Source organism: Zonotrichia albicollis, chromosome 15 (assembly GCF_047830755.1).
Source record: "Zonotrichia albicollis isolate bZonAlb1 chromosome 15, bZonAlb1.hap1, whole genome shotgun sequence".
Lineage (NCBI taxonomy): Eukaryota > Metazoa > Chordata > Aves > Passeriformes > Passerellidae > Zonotrichia > Zonotrichia albicollis.
The window spans coordinates 14053794-14075061 of NC_133833.1; the positions used below are offsets into that span (position 1 = coordinate 14053794).

Genomic DNA, 21268 nt, shown 5'->3' on the forward strand with positions numbered 1-21268 from the left:
TGCTTTTCCTACATCAATTATCTGATAGTGTGAGGTATCACACACTATCTCAGTGAAAAAGCATTTTCTGGTCACTCAAGTTTAGTTTGGAGCCATTGCAGCTCTTTGTCTGCTCTTTCATCAACTAAAGTGCATTTGAAAGTCTCCTGGCCCTCTACCAGTGTAATAGTGATTTCCTCAAAAAGCTGAAATGCCTAATAATTTTTGCAAACTATGGAATGAAGCATTAATGCTGTGAAATGACCAATTTCCATGTGATTAAATATATATGTCTGTAGTAGTGATTCATCAACAAGTCCATATACTGACAACATTCCAGCATGCAAAACATATGACACTTATTAAGCAAAGAATTCACATTTGCTTAATATTTGCTCTTTGTGGGAGGTTTCCTGCCTCACTCTTAAACCATAATATGCTCTGCATTTCACATTGACAATGCTGAAAGAAAACCTTAAACACAAAGTCCACAGCAGAGAAAACTGTCACACTTGCTCATTTGGTTTTCCTTAAGAAAATATTTTCATAACTAATAACAACAGGTCCTAGAAATTTTTATTTCCTTTGAACAGATGCACTATGAATATCCAGAGCACATTATGAAAAGTGAGCAGGAAAACCAAAAAAGCTCGACAATCCCAGCAATGTGTGCTGTTTTACAAATCTGAAACCATCAATCCCAGAGATTCAGCCAGGCAGAAGTACTTACAGATGGGACAGAGACACCAGGTCATTGAAAGATCCCTCAGGAACACTGGAAATGTCATTTCCATGGAGTGTCCTACAAGGGGGAGAAGCAGGAAGGTATCAAACCACAGCATTTTGTCTGCCCCCTGCCACTGAAGGAATGGATGCTTAAAAATGGTATTTAATTTTGATTCTCTGAGAGTTTCTCTGAGTTTCACAACTCATGAACTTCCATGCTTTATCCCTCCTGCCTCGAGGTGTTGGCATTTAAAACAATGATGCAATCAGGAGTGTTGGTGAGTGCTGCTGTAAATTAAAAAGGTGACATATCATTTATGCCATTAAAAGTGTATTGATGACAAGTGGACCCTCACATCCACACCTGAGTTCTCTTACAGAATCCCATTAGCCAGAAGCACAGCAAAAACAGAGCAGGGGAAATCAGAATTGTGAAAGTTAAATTAACTATTGACTTCAGAGAGATCCTAGGAGAGAGAGCAAGGGTCCCTGAGGGTAAATACAGCCACACTTTCCCATTCTTACAGCAAAAACCACCTCTCTGTGCTACCAAGGAAAGCACCTGAAATCAGTTTTAGGACATTATTCACCCTGTGCAAAGAAATTATAATTTTAGCAGCATTTTCAGGACCCTTGAAAGGAGTGAAAGGGTTCTCCACTGTTTCCAGGACAATTTAAGCACCCACTTTATCTCTTTTCTGAGAAAAGACCCACATTTGTGCATGGGTTACATAGAGAAGCATAAATGGGAATTCCTTTCAGTGCTCCAGACATGGCAGAGGAGAGTGGAAAACAGAAAGCTGCTGTGAGGTTTGGAGCAGCTCTTGCCCTTAAGTCATTTATTTCCTAACTTACCTGGTGATTTGCTGACACAGCAATCACAGTTTTTATTTGTGTGAGTGTACCTATTGTTGAAACACTGGGTTTAAAACAATCCAAATCTCAAAACAGACAACTGCCCTAAGTGAAAAAATAAAACCCATCTGTTTTTTGCAACCTTTCCTCTCTAACAGCACTTTTAGCTGCACCAGGATGTACCTGATGCCCTTCCAACATCCTGATTCTGAAATTTTCCTTTAAGCCTTCCTTGGTTTTGACTATTAATAATAAGTTGCCATATATAAGGGTGCATCTCCAAGAAATGAATCTGCACAGGAACAGGAAGGATGTGAGCTCCCACACAGTAACTCCAGATAAAACACACTCACTAATTGTGTACAGAATGACCCACTGAGTGAGACAAACCCACAGCTATTCAACAAGGAGTATTTTGGTGGTGTGAGGAGAGCTAGTCAACCACTTGTCATCAAAATGATCAATGAAATGAGCCCATTTAAATAAGTTCATGATGAGCTTATTGCTGATCTTTTAAACTGCAAGGCAATTCTCTGTAAACAGACATATTAATCTTCAGGTTGTATCAGTCCCATTTATCCTGTGAAGGAGTACATTTTCTCTTCTAGGTGTATTGGAAACATCCAAGAGAAGCTGAAGAATGACATGGCCATTTATCTGTAAGAATTTAAACCCATCAAATAAAACCCTTAGAAGGATTTGCTTTATTACATGTCCCAAACACTGAGGTGTTTCATGGATGCAAGTGCCTGCATTTTAATAAAAAAATCATGTCAGCAACATCATCACTCCTGCAACTAAAATAAAATGACAAATGCTAAACCCCTCTTGAAACTCACAATAATAAATAGTGGCAAGAGAATTCAACAGTGCAACAAAATCTTTCCTCTTGGATCAACATCAGGAACACATTTTTATACCAAATCTCCTTACAAGAAAATGGTCAAATAAATCCTTTCACATTAGGACAGTTAAAGCACAGACACTGATGTGTGTATTCTCCCTCAAAGGCACAACTTGTAGGGATCCTCTTGTCTGAGCCCCAGCAAACAGCAAGGGCTTGGATTTAAGGTGATGTGGATCCCCTCTGGAGGACACAGTAACAGAACACTTGAGAATCCTTGAAATCAAAACTTCCTTCAACACAGAACCCCACTAACTTATTCCTTTGCCTTCAGGGAAGGAAATCAATTCAACAAATCCTTTTGGGCTGGGGTTTCCTGGTTGTTTTTCTTTCATGGACCCTTCCCACGTCCTGCCTGGCAGCCCATTGTCCCAGCCCTGGGCTCCTGCAGGACAAGGGGGATGTGTTTTTTGGGAAGAGAGAAATGTGAGCTCTCAGAGCCACCTCCCACCAGGGGCAAACACCACAGGGAGCCCCCAGGGTGCCAAAGCCTGCAGGAGCCAGCACAGCTCAGATGGCAGGGAAGCCACGGTGCCACTGCTCACAACAGCAGAGCTTTAAAAAAAAATGACTGCATAAATACAAGGAATCATTCTCTGATAAAAGAAAAAAAAAACCCCAAAAAACAAAACACAAAAAAACCCCCAAAAAAACCACAAAAACAACCAAACATAAAAAACCCCACCCAGATGCTTCTGTTAGGTCAAATCCGTGCAGCACCCAGCAGTGGAAGTGCATTGCAAAAACTTTGTGCCCAAAAATTACTGGTGACAGCTTTATCATCACACATACTTGTGTTTGTCTGAGCTTTGAGCTGCAGGAAATATCCATCAGTTTTCAGTAAAACTGCAGTGTCTCTTAATAGAATATTCAATTTTACCCCTTTTCCCCCTAAGTATAACATGGACAATTATTTAGTGACCTTAGGAATTATTTTGATTTTTGTACTTTGCCTCTTAACTAAGTCACATATAAAAATATGTGATTACACAATGATCTTTAAAATAATCTGTTTGGGTCATTCAGAGAGCTCTAATACTTTTAATTTGTCTCAATCTCAGCTTCCCTAATCTGTTTATATTTAGTTTCTAAGAAGACTAGCTTTGGACAAATTAACTGAAAAACAAATCCACAACTTTTCACTGTAATAGCTTTGGCTCAAAAACCTACTTCTGCTTATTAAAAAAAATCTCCAGACTTTATGTCCTGTGCTCTCCTGCACCCTTTGGCTGCTATTATGGATAAAGCTGAGATGGGAAGGCTGAGATTAAAGACCTGATTGTGTAAACACTGATAGATATTAAGAATTAAACATAAACATGTTGACTCTGCAGTTTTCTCAGAGCTTGGGCTGAAAAATCTAAGAAAGGGAGTTCAGAACGAAATATCTGTCAAAGACCAAGTGCATCATACAGCTATGATTATTCTGATTTTCAAAGCACTTTTTTACTGTATTTACTATAGAGGCAAAAATACAGAAAACAAAGGACTTTGGAAAACCTTCATGAGAAGGGTCTGCTACTTCCAAAGGCATGCACAGCCAAAAGTAATGAGATCCCTATATTTTTATTAAAAAAAAAAAAGTGAAAATTGTTTTGCTGATGTTTTCTCTTTTAAGTTCCCCTGAGAGCATGGATAATAAAAAACTGACAGTAACAGATTTCCTATTGTCTCTTGGAAACCATTTTCTCTTTGGAGAATTGATTTTTAGTAGCAACAGTGATGACACGTGGCAAAAGTTGTAGCTGATACCAGAGTTTTGTGGGCCATAATAAATCAAATCAATCTGGAGGCTTCCAAAAGCAGGGAGCAGAGGCAGAAATTCCCATTTCACTGCTCTGTGCAAGGCAATGGGAGGTTTCTCCCTTGAAGGAGGAAGACACTTTTTGATTAGCAATCATTTAAAAAAAGCCAAAAAACAACAGTTGCCATTAAAATACTGCCCTCTGTTCCTGCCCATATGTGGCCTGCAAGAACAGAAGTGAAAAGACAAATTGTGGCTATTGGAAAGAGGGAGGCATGGTTTATCCACACTGTAATTCAGGGTAGAGAGCCCCACAGCAGCTTTAATCAAGCTAGCTTGCATCTCAGGAGCAGGCCAGAAGACAGCTCCATATGGAATAATTTATTTGGCCATGAAACAGAATATATTAATCTGTGGCTGAATTTCAGGATTCATGTAACAGCTCAAATGTGACCATCCCTGTGTGCTAGAAATCAGGATCCCAAGCCAAACTTAAAGCAACAAATCCAAATCACGAATCTTTCTTGTTTTTGCTAATGAACAGTGGGAATCCAAAGCTGCCTTGTAATCTGGGAGGCTGAAACTGAGATATCTGTTTTACCACTGAAACCACAGTGAAAGGTCTCAGCCAAGCAGCTCTGCCTTATTGCTCCCACAGTCCCAGTACTGCCCATGCTGACACTTTGATTCCACACTTATAGAACCAACACACAACAACCACTGCTCTTTAAAAAACTTCCGAAGCTGAACATCATCTATTTTTTTAAAAATGGAAAATATCAATGTGGAGTTTCAAAGCACTTAGAACAATCTTCAGCTCCTCTGTCCTGAGCTTTGAGTGTTCAGAGCTATCTCCCCTTCACCACAGACAAGATATTTAATGTATCCCCTTGGGCTACTGTGCAAGTCTTGGTGTGTCTCTGGGCCATGGGAAGGTTCTTTATCCACCTTCCTGACAGCTATGTGGGGCCAGGTGTCCACAGAACCAACCCAGGTTTGTTTCTGATCAGGCAGTGGATATGAGAAAAGCAGGATTCAATCCTGCAGATGCCTGAGGAAAGCTGGGAGAGGCTCTTGCAGTGAGGAACAGCCCCACAGCCCACACTCTGAGACAATGTAAGGATGAATTTCACAAGAGATTGTAAACAAATGGTTTAATCCACAAAGCTGCTGAAAGCAGCCACACTGGAAAGAAAGGAGGAGTGAAGAAAAGGACCTCCCAAGAAATAAACCACACACGGATATCACTGAGCAGGCCCACAGACAATATGAGGTGTAATTTTATTCACAACTTAAGGAGATTTGAGACAGGCATCTCAGCATTACTGGTGCCCAGCCACTGGCCTGATTTATTCACTGATTTAATGTGGGGGCTTCTAACTTCCCTTCAGATCCCATTCTAGCTTGTCTGCATAAATGTGCATCAATGGAAAATATTCTGAAAATGCACAGAAGTTTTCCATAAAGCCTCCAATGGAAACTCACACTCTATAACCAAATGTATACAGACTAAGAGAAAAGCCTTTTCCTGTGGAGCACCCAAACATTGTTCAGGCAGCAGAAACAGATTCTGTGAAGTTTTTTGGAGACAGTTCCTCTGATGCGGGAGCTATCATCTGTTTTCGGGACAGTTCCTGCACCTTTCAGAGAAAAGCTCCATAATGTAAATCCTGAGGGAAATTCAAACAAATGAATTTGCACTCCTCCTGCAAATATGTAATGGCGCTTTAGCGCTCACCTGCTCTGGCCTCTATGGGACAAATTCCACCAGAGCACAAACACACTGACACCAATGATGTGAAAATCCATTTCCCCCTGCCCATTGCCCCCTCCGTGCCCCAGGTGCAGCCTGCAGAGCTGCACTGGAGGGATCACTTACAGCACTCGCAGCGAGCGGAGCCCGGTGAAGGCGTGGACAGGGATGCACCGCAGCCTGTTGTAACTCAGGATGCTGCAGAGGGGAGAGCACAGTCACTACTCTGGCCTGGCTTTGCTTATTTCACTGCTAATTCAACCACAGACAGGCATGGAGACACACATGCTTAAGCAACGAGAGATAATTAATTTCCCAACAGCTTAGATGGTGTTGGAAAGGCAATTAAAGCTGTTATCAGAACTTTGGGCTACTTACAGCGTGGATAACTGAGTCATGTTGCTGAAGGTGTGATTGGCCAAGACACTGATGCTGTTGTTGCTCAAATCACTGAAAAAACACACAGAGAAAATATCATCTACATGTATGAATGGAGAAAAATGCCTTTTTGAAAATATTACATGATATCTGCACAGCAAAATGCTTGGAAGCAATTGAAAAGTTGCATATTATCAACTGGAGTATTTTCTGACCAACTTTGAATGAGCTCTAAAGGAAAAGCATATCAGACTCTCCTAAAAAGCCTCAGACTGAGAACCATTAAGGCATCTTTCCAGCATACAGCATTCAATGAAAAGAACAAATGAATAAATGATACAAGCACTGCTGAGTGTTTACTGTTCCAACTTGCTTTGCAATGCACTCATGGTACCCCACTTCCAAATACTTATCATACTGACAGCTACTGAAACAAAATTTCATTTTTCATTTTAAAAAGTCTTTTAGACTCAACCAGAACATTTTGTTTTGCTATTGATCTCCCTTGAAAACCAAAATTAGGGATGTTTCTAAATAAAAAACAATCTTGAAACAAAGCATTCCAGTTTTTCATCCGTGTTGTTTTTGTCTGAGGTTGCCCAGCCCATTGGACTGGAGTATCTCCCCAGCTGATTCCAACAGCATTTGAAAATTCCTGATAAATAGTTCAGGCAGGGAATTTCACTCCTGTGTATTTCAGGGAGCAATTTACAAAACAAAGTCTAGCTGTGTTTCTATCTGCAAGACTGTTCAGAAAAGAAAGAGCTATGCAAATTGTCATTGCCTTAGCCCTGTAAATACTGCCTCATCTAGCACAAATGAATGTGTCTCCTCTGCTAATGACCTTTACAGATAAATCTGCCAAGTGAAACTGCAGCAGTCTGTGTGAGAGCTTTGTCCTCTTGGGGTCCTGCAGAGCAAGGGGCTTCTCAGGCACCTCACTCTTTATGAACATTTACTGGCAGCAGTGTCCACTGTGAAATTCTTTCCAAATTCAAATTACAGAAAGTTTTGGGGTTTGATGTTGGGCTTTTTCCCCCCACCCCACTCCAAATACCAATTATTTATGTTCCACCAACAGCACAGTGCAGAGAGAGCCATGCAATTTCCCTGACATTGAAAGCACGTGTTTCTTACATCAGTGTCAGGTGTCTGAAGGCAGAGAGCCCCTTTGGCACAGCAGGCAGATGGTTTCCTTCCAAGTATCTGAAAAAAGTCACATTTGACAATTACACAAACACATTAGGGAGAACTCACGTCACTCAATCTGCACCATGAATGAGGACAACATAAAGTCAGTCACTAATGAAATTACCTTTGATTCATTGCTTTGAAACTCTAACAGCTTTTACTTTATAAATGAATTACCCCACATGCAAAGCATGACAGCAGCTTATTAATTCGCTTTATTTGTTTTAAAACTTGGAAGTGCATAAAGGATCTCAGGCCTACAGCAAACAGAAGTGACCATTTGGTTCTTCTGTGACAGCAGCTGAAGAAGGGGAGAAAAATTGCATGGCCTGTGCCCTGAACTTGGAGTTACCTTTCCCAAATATCTCAAATTTGACAAATTCAGCAGGACAGTGCTGGCAGCTCCCTTACCCTGCCATTTGTCCTGGGCATGGAAGGTCCTTGTGCAGCCAGAAAGGGAAGAGGAGCTGCACTCCCAGATAGATCCCTGTGCTGCAAAAGGTCCCATTAATTCCAGCATCAACACAAACAAACATCCACAAGTTTGTGGCACATCCACCACAGCAATGCACCCTCCTCACCTCTCCTTTTCACAGCACTTTGGTACAGGAGGAAAACTTGGTATAAATTAAAGAGCAAAGACCAAGCTCTCCTGGAACAGAGGTTCCTCCTATGTGCACTAAATATATTTAACAACATATCATGTGTTTCTAGTCTGGAAGTTTCAGTGTTTGAGATGCCACTGAACCTATTTCTATGCAAACACAGGCATGGAAGGGCTAAAGGGGATAATCCTAAGTCCTCATACAGGCTAAGAGAGCCTCCATTTTGCACTTTTTCTCCACTTAAGAAACGTGACCAGTGAGTTAACTCAGCAAAGCCCCCTGAAAAATCACAATACTTTTAAAAAGCCTGCCTAAAAGACAGTGTGGGTACTCCAGTCTGCACAGCTGACTGTGGAAGCAATGGGATGTGGGTGTTTCCCTGTTTATCACAATAAAATAGAGACAGAGCTGGAGGTTTTGTTCCTTAACCTTGGCTTTTAGGTACCTGTGGAAGATACCAAAATAATAAAGCTCCAATGGAAAGTGACTACTGTGGTACCATGGCTCTGCCAAGGCGTTTCTCCACACATCCTCCTGAATCAACATTTGCCTGGGAAACCAACCCATCCTTCTCAGAGAGCTCCATGAGGAGGAATGCATTCCTCCCTCCACAGGTGGGATGAAAGAAAAAATGATATTTCCCTTCCTTACATGGTGCTGCAGGGATATTTCCTGAGGCAGACATGGGGCAATGCAATTGATATGGAATGTTTTGAAACATAATCAAGTGTAGCCAGGAAATGCAGCCCACAGACACCAGAACACTTCATGTGCTGCCTCTGCTGCTGAAAACAGAATCTGATAATCATGTTAGGAATTTTTATTCCACACATACAACTTCCTTGTCTTTGGCAACAGGCCTCCTTATTCTGCACTTACTATAGCAAACAGCAATAATAATAGATTATCCTTGTGCCCTATGTTCCCTTCTACATTAACTGTAACAGCACAGAGATACTTGTGTAAACTAAATCCAAGAATATTTTCCCACAAACTTTATTTTTACATCATTCAAAAAACCAGAATCTATAAAAACCAACAGAATTTCTTACATAATATATTTTATAGCTGGTATTACTTCCCCCACCTTTTTTTTTTTTTCAGCTTAATGACCTCTCAACATTTTCTGCTGCTTCAAATCTCTTTTTGTACTGAACTCCAGCTGAACTGCTCCAGCCAGGCTCACAGTTATCCCTTCTGGATGTGCACAGGATCCCATCCTGGCAGAATGCCCTTAGAGTTCACCTCAATCCTCACCAGGGTTAGGCTGGACAATGTGGGAACACCAGCTTATGACTTTTTAACCAAAAGAAATTATTTTCTCAATTATGAACTAATTAATCTCTCCCCTCCAACAAGTGAGATAGTTGCACAGCCAGCACAGCAGGGACAGTCTCACTAGCCACAGGACAGGTTGGCTGTGAAACACTTACACCTCCCATGGAAATCCACATTTTCCACAAGTGGAAAGCCACTTGCTGCATTTTGGCTAAATCTCTTAAATTATTGTGAAAATGGAGTTCCTTGGTAATTTCCCACTATAAACTGGAGATTCTCAGTGTTTAGACATGCATGTCACATTTCTAACAGGGCAAACCACATCTCTTTCCTCCAGCCATGGTCTGCTGTGGATGCAGAAGGATGCTGGGAGTCTGTGCCTTCCCCTTCATCCCAGAAAATCACAAATCTTAAACCCATGCAAGAGGGCTGGTTAGAGTTCGAGTCTTTATTCCAAATGTAAAATTCTAAGGATTTCTAAAGGAAATCAAAAGCAGGTCATGTATTATGTATTTGGAAGTTATATATGATTTTCCTTTAGGAAAGGAGACTCTTGCAATATGTTGAATTCTTCAGGAACATATTTTCAGGATATTCTCTAGTTGATCTCAATATGAAACAGCCTGCAATTTAAACAAACTCATGGTAGTGAGCCAAAGTTTTTTTCCTCCTCATCTGCTTGCTGGGGCAATCAAAAGTCAAGGGTGCACATTTTAATTCAGTGCTTCATGACTCAGACTAACCCAGACATGCAGACCCCTGGAGTTAAACTCCTACAGAAGATCTGCTCTGAATAGCTCTGGATTTGCTCTGCAGCAATTTGATGGTTATATAAATGTGCTAGCAGAAAACTGCAATACTCATACCAGTGCTATAGTTTCTGAATAAACACAATTTGATTCTGAAAAAGCACTGATAACACGCTTTTCATGTGTCCATAAGAACAATTCACCACTGCTAAACCTCTCACCCCATTATCCAAAACGTGGCAGCATTTTCCAAGCTGAAGGCACTCATTCTGAAAGCACATTTGAGTGCAGAGAATTTGAAATAAGCAAGGCTTTTAGGGCAGAAGAGCTTGCCAAGAATCAGGAGGATGTGGGATGCAGGATTTGGGGCAAACAACTGCAGCAGGGACCTCGAGGTGCCTCTGGCAGAGCTGGGGTGCAGGGCACCCCCTCCCCACCTTGCTGGGCTCAGGGGGCTGGAAGCTGGACACAGTGAATAAAGGAATTATTCCTGAGGGCAAATGGGCAGAGACACAAAACTTTGTGTATTTATGAATGCATCTATATAAATAAAAAAAGCAGAGATGAAGCTCCAGATGCTCTGCCAAAAAGCCCCTCAAAACGGCCATAAAAGAGTCAATGTGGAAGGAAGATTAAATTTTTAATTCTTTCCAGCCAAAGGAATATGATGTCCATGGTGTCTGGTATGCAAAGAAATTCTGGTATGAATGAAGAAAAATTCGTGACTAATTTTAATTCTGGGAATCAAGTTATTAATATACAGAGTCAAGACTGAGTGTCACTTGCCTTAAAATAGACACTGACTGCTATCCAAAACAACCTCATTTGCTTCCTGAGGTCTCTAGGCTCTGTTTAAATATCAGATTGGAGGTTTTTGGTGTTTACCCTGTGAATGCTGCTGTGAATCCTCAAGTCTCACTAATGACTTGTAACCAACAAGCAATTGCCAGAGCAAAAATTGAGAAAGAACCCAACCAGAAAATCCCAAAATACATGTTCAGCTCTCAAAGAAAGCCACCACCTTCCTACCTGGCCAGGATTCTTCTAGAGCATGGCCAGGGGGGCTGGCAGGGTGGGACAGGGCTGCAGCAGCCCCAGGGCTCATCCAGCATCCTTCACACACACCAACACTGCACATAAAGCATTTAAACCTGTGCATTATAGATGACAGCTGCTCTTTTCCCAACTTGTCTATTTCTGTACAGAAACCACTCGGGTTGGAGGTGATATAACCAGCCCAAGGTGCCAGAGCATTGTGTAACAATCTGAATCACTTGGAATCCTTTTTGATCTGAGGTGTCTATTCAGCCATAAAGTCAAACTTGCAGTGGCAATCCATGCTAAGAGGAGAAGCTGGAGAGACAAATCAGTTCTCAGGCAGTAATTGAAAAGGCACAAAACCTTTCCTTCAAATATTCCACAAAGAATGTTACATTACAAAAACCAAGATACTTGGCAGTTTTATGTAGCTCCGAAATTAAGTTACACGCCAAAACTGTTCATGTCCATACCCACTATCCTAAAATTTTGAGTCAAATTTAATTTCCTAATGGTCTAAAAAAAGAATTGGACTGGGAAAGAGGAAACATCCACAAACAAGAATTTTAAGAGCTTCAATTGGAGTTGAGAGGAAACAAAAATTAAGTGTGGATCTAGATTCAAATATGAATCTTGGATCATAAGTTTTGGCAAATTTGGACTCTGGGTTTTGCTGTATTTGCCATCAGAGCACAACCTCCATGTGTGACACACAAACATGGCTGTGTTTTTAAGTTAAACTTTTGTCTCTGCTAGTGCTAATGTCACCTTTCTGATATGGACCCAAAATTTACCCGTTACTGAACACATTATTTGATAATATTGATATTATTTACTTATTCTAAACTATCAGGTGTGAAATGCAGATTAATTCCTCTGTTTCATGAGGAAATAGAAGGAAACTGAAGAAAGACTACTTTAGAGGTAGTAAATTGACTGGAATTTTACATTTTGTTTCTTTACATTGTCATCGGTAAAGATAATGTTGTAGGGAGAGAAGCATCCTGAAGGTTTTGTTTTAATTCTTACTACTTTTTCTTTTAGTTGCTGTTAATAAATTTCTCTTTATGCCCTTTTAAAGTTTTGAGCCTGCTCTGCCTTTCTCCTAATCCTACCTCACATCACAAAATAAGCAAGTGCACTAGTGATTATCAACACTGAACCCACCACACATCTATAACTAAAATATCCTCCACAAAACTCTCCCTCCTCTCAATGGCAGAATCCCCCTCTGCAGAAAATGAGCAGGACCACATAAATCTAATTGTTTATCTCCTTTGTTATCAAAGGAAAACCCCCTGATGCCTGTGCTGAGGGTTATTGTGTAGAACAGTGTGAATTGCCAGACAAACAAGAGAATTTGCATTCTCAAGCAGATGATTTTTATCAAATATCTCACTCCAGAGTTTCCCTTTGATCAAGATGAAAAATGGTGCCAAACCGTTACAATATTCGTTCCACAGCTATCCAAACTGCTGTGGGCATATTTGAGGCATTGATCAGCACAGCCCAGGTAAAAGCCACTGGTTTTAGTCACAAGTCTAAGGAAATCACAAGTGCCTTGGAAGCTGGAAAAAAAGGGTTGGGATTGGTGGTAAACACCTCCAAATAAATATGACAACTGATGTGTCAAATACACCAACCAACCCGGCAGAACAAGGAGCAGCAATAGGAGAAGGAAGTTTTGTGAGGAGGGAAAGAGAAATGGCAAAAGTAATGCAAATATTAGCCTGCATTGATATAAATGGAAGGGAAAACAATCCCTAACAGTGATGTATGAGTGCAGGTTTTTCTAACAATCCCACCAGTGCTATCCTATAGCTCAGTGTCATGACAACATTTGGAGTCTAGAGATGACATGATTGGTACATATTTATTCTAAAACACACCACACTCATTATTCTACAGCTTGTGCACACCGTCCACATAATTGCCTCCAATGATTTTCCCCAGTGCAAAATGTTATTTGCTGTAGGTCCATAAAAGCAGCTGGATGCTGTCAGATAAGACTTTATTAGAAATAGACTATACTTTTGTGAATAAAAGGCAAAATTCTAGTGTTCACACACTGAGGTAATACATTAAAGGAGAAAGAGCATGGGAAACTAAGTTCAAACAGATTTAGGGGAAAAAAACAGAATTAAAGGAAAGCCTAAAACACTAAGCAGCAGCAAGGCTGAGTTCCAAACTACTTCATTGCATGAACATTTTACTTCTGAACATCTGGAGCAGAAAACTGAATATATTCAAAAAAACCCAAGGTTTCTCTTCAGGGCAAACAAACAGTGGGAAAAAATGTAGGCAGTATGTAAATATACAGTGGAGGAATATACAATGAAGGAATTTGCAAGAAACAACAGAATATTTTCCTACTCCCAAGAAGCTGGAAGAGAGCTCGCCCATGATGACAGGGTTTTCTGAAGGAAAAACTGGAAAATAGAAGTTTCTTGCATCATCATTCCTCTAAAAAGCACTGAGTGATCTTTTCAACTCTTTTCTAGATGGAAGCCTTCCCTGCCAAGGTAATCCCTGCTCCCAAGGGTGGCACAAACCAAACACAGGGATGTCTCCTATCATTCCCAGCTCTAAATGTGAAGGAGATAATGGTTTTCACATGTCTTGTCTAAATACACATTGAAACAGAAACTCAGAATGAGCACTGAAAGGAGTGAGCCTGTGTCTCCTGTCCACCTGCAATAAAACTTTACTGGGGATCCTCTCTGCTGAGTGTACAGTGAAATTTGACCCAGAAAGGGCAACATTTCCCCTGTGTGCCTGTGCAAGAGGTATGCTTATTTTTGCACAGTGCTATTTAATATCTGTTACAAGGAAAGGATTCCCCCTTTAAGACTATTTTAAGACCTCTAAGAGAATTTAAAGAAATTTATGAGAAGGCTACATTCAGCCACAAGAGAGTGGTTTAAGCAGACACCTGACAGCTCTTTTTCTTAAACCATGCTGCACAAAAGCACTGCAGTTTAATAAAAAGCACTGCAAGCAATGTGCCTGGCAGATGAGTACATCAGCAGTGGAAGGTTATAAACGTCAGACTGGTGCATTCATAAAAACTGAATGCACTGAGATGCTCCTGTGCATCCTGTCCCTGCTCTGGGAGGGAGCTGTGGGACACAGGGACAGGAGTCCTGCATGTCCCTGGCACCTCCTTGGCACCTGAGACTCTGGGTTTGGGCAGCTGAACAAGGTAAATCTCATCCACCCTGTGCCCAGGAAGATTTTGGGTTCCCTCTGCCAGGTTCCAGCTGTCCTCAAGATGAGACAAGAGGCTGGGTCCCACTGGAGATGCTGCTTCTCACAGCAACAATGGAAATTCTCAAACACAGAACAATAAAAATGTGCAACTTCACACTGGTAACCTGCATGATACAGCAGGCTATGGGCAATATCTCTGTCTCAATCTGGAAGCAGAAGAAAGGCAAGCAAGATTGATTATTTTTTATTTACTTACTTCATTCTTGTCACAGTTTCCACAAACACATGAAATTTCATGCCTCAGTACCTGCAACCCATCTTTTGGTTTAGAAACAAATAAGGAGCTCAGTTTATGTTAGTGGAGAGGAGAATGAGATCAGGATTGAATTTTGAGACAGCTGGGACAGATTCAAAGGTTATATTTGCAGAATATGAAATATTCAGAGCCAGGCAGTCCATGGCTGTCTGTGTTCTGCTGACACATTTCTGGATGGAAAGCAGAAAGCTGAACTAGAGCTTTGCACAGCCAAGAGGCTCCTGCTGAAGAAGACAGTCACGTAAACTCCTATGAACTCAGACTGCTCACTTCCAGGCTATTGCCTCATTTGCCAAGAAATGGTTAAGAAATTTAGCAGTTTTTAAGAATGTGAGATTAATTTTACTCTTTTTGTGAAAGCTATGTCATCAGGGTATCAGATAGTATCAGCACAACTCAATATGCAAAATTTAAACATAAAAATTCCTCAGTGTGGCAGTGGAAATCAAAGTAACATCTGTGATACCTTACTGCTGGCAAGTTACATTTGAATGCAATGAAACCTGAACAAAAGCAGAGCAGAGATGACCTTGCAGACTTCTTAACACTGATGGCAATATATAAAGGAATCCAGGCCAGGAATTGCCTTCCAGTTCAATTCAATTCACCATTAACCACGCCCTGGTCATCAGTGCTCCAAGGATGCATTCATATTGCAAAGTTTCCATGTTGAGTTACCCCAGGCATCTCCGGTACCCTCCTTCACCCACAAAGCCTTGTGTTTGTCCACAGCACTGGTAAAAACAGTGTGAACTCCATTCTCCCCCCATGAGGGGAATAAAAATAATAGTTGGTACTAGAAAATAGCAGAACCAGATTTTAGTTCATTATAAAATTCATCAAACATACCAACCAACTCAACCAATTATTTTCACATAGAAATGCTGATGAGATTGTAACAAGTTTCAGTAATGACTCACCTGGGATAGATTTGAATAAGGGCCTAAAGGGGAAAAGCTCAGTATTTCTACTGCCAACTGCTTAAGCCAAGCAGTTCCACCAGGATATTTTCTTTCCATGGAAAGAAAATCCACTATAAATTCCTACTGAAGCGTGGATGAAAAGACAACTAGAAAGATGGTTCTAAACTAGGATGAATTTACTTTGCAATATAATCTAATTATCTGTTATTTTAGCCATTTCATGAGGTTTGGAGAAAAGAATTCCTTGTTTCCACCACCAGCTTCCTTTTTTTTTCTTTTTTTAATCTCCTCAGAGGATAATTAGCTCACAGCTGCGTAACTCAGGAACATATTTTCATCATCCCTTCAAACTGCCTGTTGTGAGCTTGGGCTCTCACAGAAGCACTACAGGATTATTTGATACTAATAAATGCATTTGTTCCTACACCCAGAATTAATGGGTACAAGGACAGATAAACTCTGTTCCCATTACAAAGCGATTTATTCAGTCAAGGGACAAATAAGAATAAGAATAATGGTCAGAACATACGGGAAGCACCAGAGCACAGATGATAAAGTCAAAGGCAAACCCCCCAGGGACCCACAAAGGCTCTCTAGGATGCAGTTTGATGAACTTGTTGAGAGAGGGGATAGGTAGAGGGTAACTTACAGCTCAGTCACATCCTTGGGGATCCCCTTGGGCAGCATGCGCAGCCCCTTGTTGCTGCAGCGAACCACGGAGTCCACGCAGGTACACTGGGCAGGACAAGGAGGGGACAGCAGGCAGCTGCTCTCGTCATTACCTGCACAGGGACAGAGGCAGGGCGTGAGCAAATCAGCACTGCAGCCCAAGGCACCCACTGTGAACATAACTGGTGACAAGGACCAGGGAGGGGCAGCCCGAATCCAGGGTAACCATCACAGCATTGCACACCAGAACCAGTGCTTTGGATTACCCTGACCTCATGCAAGCTCTTTAGGCAACATGAACAGCTCATAAACTGAATAGTAATATTTTAAAACATTATTTAATGCATTTAATTTTTTTTCCTAAGGGAAAGCTACTTCATAATATAGTGCAATCCAATGTATGAATCCCAAATCCTCCCTCCACCAGCTAAAATGGAGAGCTCGACCAGCACATTGCCCTTAAGTTCATCTACAGAGATGATATTCACTATCTATTCTCCTTTTGGAAGACTTTTTTAAAATGCAGCTTTTAGATGTTTTATTTTTTTACTTTTCATCACTACCAATGATGTTTATTTTTTACTTTTCATTTTACACCAGATCCAGTGCTTGCCCTCAAGCAAGTTCTCTAGGCAACATGAACAGCTCATAAACTGAATAGAAATATTTTAAAATATTATTTATCTAAAATATTTTTTTTCCTAAGGAGAATCTACTTTGTAATTCTGCAAATTATATGCAATTCAATGTATGAATCCAAAGGCCTCCCCCCACCAGCTGAAATGGAGAGCTTGACCAGCACATTGCCCTAAATTCATCTAGAGAGATGATATTCACTATCTACTCTCCTTTTGGAAGACTTTTTTTAAATTCAGCTTTTAGATGTTTATTTTTTACTTTCAAAGTCAGCCTGGCACTTTGTTTATGATCTGAATTGTAAAGCCTCATTGTTTTCAACAACGATAACCAGGCAAACAACAAACTGAGGCAGCACAACTCCAACTGCTGGCAATCCATCTGTGCACACTTAAAAATATCAACTTTCTCCAAAAATGGTTTCAAAGGTCCATAAACAGCAGATTAAATCTTGTAATTGAAGAACAATAGGGTTTCTGCAGTAGAAAGCAACGCTTTGAAGCTCAGAACATTAAAGCATGGATTTTCCCCAAAAGCAACAGGCTTTGCAAAACATAAGGCACATGGCTGCTGCAGGATCACATGGATGTGAAAGGAAACACTTATGGCACATTCTGGGGATGACAGGGAGGGGAAGCACAAAACTCTGTGTGAGCACGGGCAGCCCGAGCTGAGACCCAGAGCTCCCAGCCTGCTCCTTCCTCCTAACTGATGCAAGGACTAATTGAGACAGATCTGGTTATTCCTCCTCTCTGCTGGAAGCACCCATGAGCATTGACATTAAAGAAACAGACTGGAAGTCCTGGTAGAAGATAACAGAATTAGCCCTGAATGTATGGGTAGGAATCATTTGCATTCAGAGGGCTGGGGAGGCACCACCGGACTACAGAAGAATTGAGATTTTCTTTTTCTTTTCTTCCCTACTGAGTTTAATGACTGGAAACAAAATTCAAAGTCCTTCATAAACCTGCAGAAAGAGCATGTTTTTTCAGCATATTTAATTTTCCCCTGTGTTCTGTGTTTCACACCCTGCCACCACCTACTTTCCATTTGCCTCAACTCCAAGCTACTGCCTGACAGAGAAAGCTCCCAACTGTGGAATGACATTTCGTGCACCAGGATTCTTCTTTTCTCCCTAGTGTGGAATGTCAGTCTGTGGACCAGGATTCTGGTTGGTTTTGGGGCTTTTTTTCTCTCAAATTAAAAGCGAATTATTCTTTTATGACTAAACTTGGGTCTCTTGAGCTCCGAGCTCAAGAACCTGGGCCTGTTGCCAGATCGCTTGACTAGGACAGGAATTAATTTTTACTCTAAGTAGGGAACTTCTATCACTCTCATTGTCTCTTTAGAGGTATGACTAACTGCACCTCCAGCCTCCCTGGTCTCAACAAGCTGCAAGTCAAGTTAGCAAGGCATTCATCAAGCAATGTTCTCCTTACTAGTTTCTCTATAGTCTGCTTGATTAGAAGACAAAAATTACCTGGAGAATGAAAGAAATCTCAGAGTATTTTCTTTTAAACTCACATAGACCCAACAAAGCATGAAGCATCACTGAGTCATTTCAAATAATGTCTAAGGTTTTTTTTTTATTTCCCTGTATTCACCTTTTACTGGTGACCTTGAATATTATCCAAATCTAAGAGACTTTCCAAGCAAGCCAAGACTCCCACTGATTTCAGAGTGTTAACTAAGAGTAAGGGAGGATTACACCAGGATTAGACAAAGCACAGCATTTGTCTACAATAAATTAATATAATTATTATATTTAGGTGTAGATAGCAGAAATTCAGAAACTGGAAATCAAGAATAAAAATATATCATTGATAGAGAACAGTGATCTTCAGCTCTAGGTGGCTGCCTTTTCCACCACCAAACCAAAATTTTTACTGTGCAGCACTTCTTGGTAAGGAGGAGCCTTCTCAACATTACCACAAGTGCCAAATCAAACTGGAATTTCTTACCATCACAGGTGAAGTCCTGGACATCTACATCTTGGATTGGAATATCCTTCAAGAAAAAGGGTTTCAAGCAGCGTGGATTTCCACTGACAATTCTCTTCTTCCTCAGCCACTTCCCCAGCCAGGCCAAATGGCAGTTACAATTAAAGGAATTAGCCAGCAAATTACTGAAAGGGAACAAAAGATGATTCCATTACACATGAACATACAGAAATACTGAAATAACCACAGAAAGATGAGGGGCTCCAAATCCAGGCTCTTTCCTGTGTTCCTGTGAGATCCCTACTCCATTCTGCAGATGCAGGTTTTATATTAGGGCTGAGATTATAATTAAAATATATATAATTATGCATATATACATATATGTTTATGAACTAAAGTGCTTAAAAATATTATTTAAACATACTTACACCACTACCAGGGCTGGATTTATTGTGGAATTCAACTCAAGCTACAGCTCACACCCAAATCTAAACTCACCTCACAAACTGCACCCACGTGTGCATGATCTTCACCATGACCATGTACCTGCCCCAGCACTCCCATTCCCTCTGTCCCACACAAACCAGAGCCAGGAGGGAGCCACTGGCAAGTGAATTTGGGGCTCCTATTGAAACAGCAAGGATAGTGCTGTACATGTAGATATATAGATATATAGATATATAGATATATAGATATATAGATATATAGATATATATCTATATAGATATATAGATATATAGATATATAGATATATAGATATATAGATATATAGATATATAGATATATAGATATATATAGCAGCACTGTCATCTTGAGCCACTTATGAAGATTTCTCAGGTCTGGGTACTTTTAGTGAAAAGCATCTGCTCTGCTGCCCTGTGAACTTTGTGGGGTCTGCTTCAAATCTTGCTGCAGCTCCTGAAATATCTTCCATCCAGAGCTGCAGGCCAGGCACGGGGCTGTGGTGTGCAGCCCCCAAAGCAATCATCTGATCATCCCTCCACGAGAGGGATGGAGCCTGAACAGAGCCTGGCTTAGCAGCTCCTTCCTAACTAAACTGCAGCTGAAGGAAAGAGGCTGAGCTCCCTGGTAAAAACAGAGAGCTGTCTATGCCATGTACAGAGAGGGAGAAGCAGCAGCCTCAGTCACAAAGAAGAATGAGCTGTTGGGGCCTGTGCATGCAAAATGAAGTCTCTAAACTAATATTGATGGAATATTCACATCATGTCTGAATGTGGCCAAGAGTTAGTATTTTGGTAGCTCAGAAGGAAATACAATAATGAAATTTCTTTAAGTCATAGCATATCTTTTAAAACAAGAAATTTGAAGGCAAGAAACAGGCATTTCAAGTGCAGGTGTAGTAGCTGAAGTAGCTTTTAAGTCTTCACTTCCAAGATGCTTTCACAAACCTAAATATGCAGTCAAAATCAGATTAGGACTTCAGCCAAACAATTCCTTCAGAAAACAATAGTACTGAAGACAAAAACATGCAGCACAATTGAGGTGGGGCAGTTAGAAAGCAAACCCAAAACAACTCCTACATTCTGTAGGTTCTAGGCCAAAATCACAGAGCCACAATATGATTTACAGCTGCTCTCAGCACTGCAGCACAGCCTACTTCAATCACTGCTCTGCCCTGGAGCTCTGGGGTTAATCCCACGTGGATTTAACACAGGCTTATGGACATTGTGGAGAAAGGAGAGCTGGGGGGAGCACAAAACTCAGCATAATGCTATAAAAACACTCCACCTGCTTCACACTTAGACTCAAACGCTGCAGAAAGGTGAGAAACCCAACAGGTTACGCAAGAGCTTTCATACAGAAGGTGCAAAAAAGCACTGAAAGCAATACTCTAATTCTAACTGCTTTCCTCCTGAATTGTTTTCCATTCTCTTTAATCCATAATGGGACCACATGCAGGATGCTTTGTATATTTTCCACCCTGATAGACTCTGGCATGAGCAGAGTGCCTGAACCAAATGTCTGGTGCTTCAAAGGCCATTTGTTCCACTGGTGGGAGAGAGTGAGATCATGTTCACAGAGCTGCTCCCATCTCACAAAGCCTCAGAACTGAGTAATCTACCACTGGGAACAAACAGCAGGTGTGCATAATCAGGTTTCTGGAAAAAAGCAGCAGCTCTGAGGGTAAAGGACATTTTGTACATCTAGAGAGCATCTTACCAAGACTTGTCAAAAACTTTCACAAACGTTCCATCTACAAAATGCTCTGTATCAAGAAATAGTAATTATCCCTGTCTAGAGAGGAGAGATTGTTTTGACTTAATGTAACTATCCACGAAGCCTCCTTTTCTTCTTGGCAAACACAGGTTAATGTATGATGTGAAATTTTTGGACTCTTTTAGTTTAAAAGTTG

The 21268-nt window shown here is 40.9% G+C and overlaps 1 protein-coding gene across 4 annotated transcripts in view; it reads right to left on the reverse strand.

The window, feature by feature from the left end:
* Positions 1-21268, reverse strand: part of SLIT3 (slit guidance ligand 3) — a 482838-nt gene that overhangs the window by 82690 nt on the left and 378880 nt on the right. For all 4 annotated transcript variants that reach the window (XM_074552528.1, XM_074552527.1, XM_074552531.1 and 1 more), the window contains exons 19-24: positions 18916-19079; positions 16299-16431; positions 7477-7545; positions 6340-6411; positions 6088-6159; positions 710-781 (exon numbers count right to left, since the gene is read on the reverse strand). In XM_074552528.1, coding sequence (XP_074408629.1) covers positions 710-781; positions 6088-6159; positions 6340-6411; positions 7477-7545; positions 16299-16431; positions 18916-19079 — 582 coding nt within the window. The remainder of the gene's footprint in view (positions 1-709; positions 782-6087; positions 6160-6339; positions 6412-7476; positions 7546-16298; positions 16432-18915; positions 19080-21268) is intronic.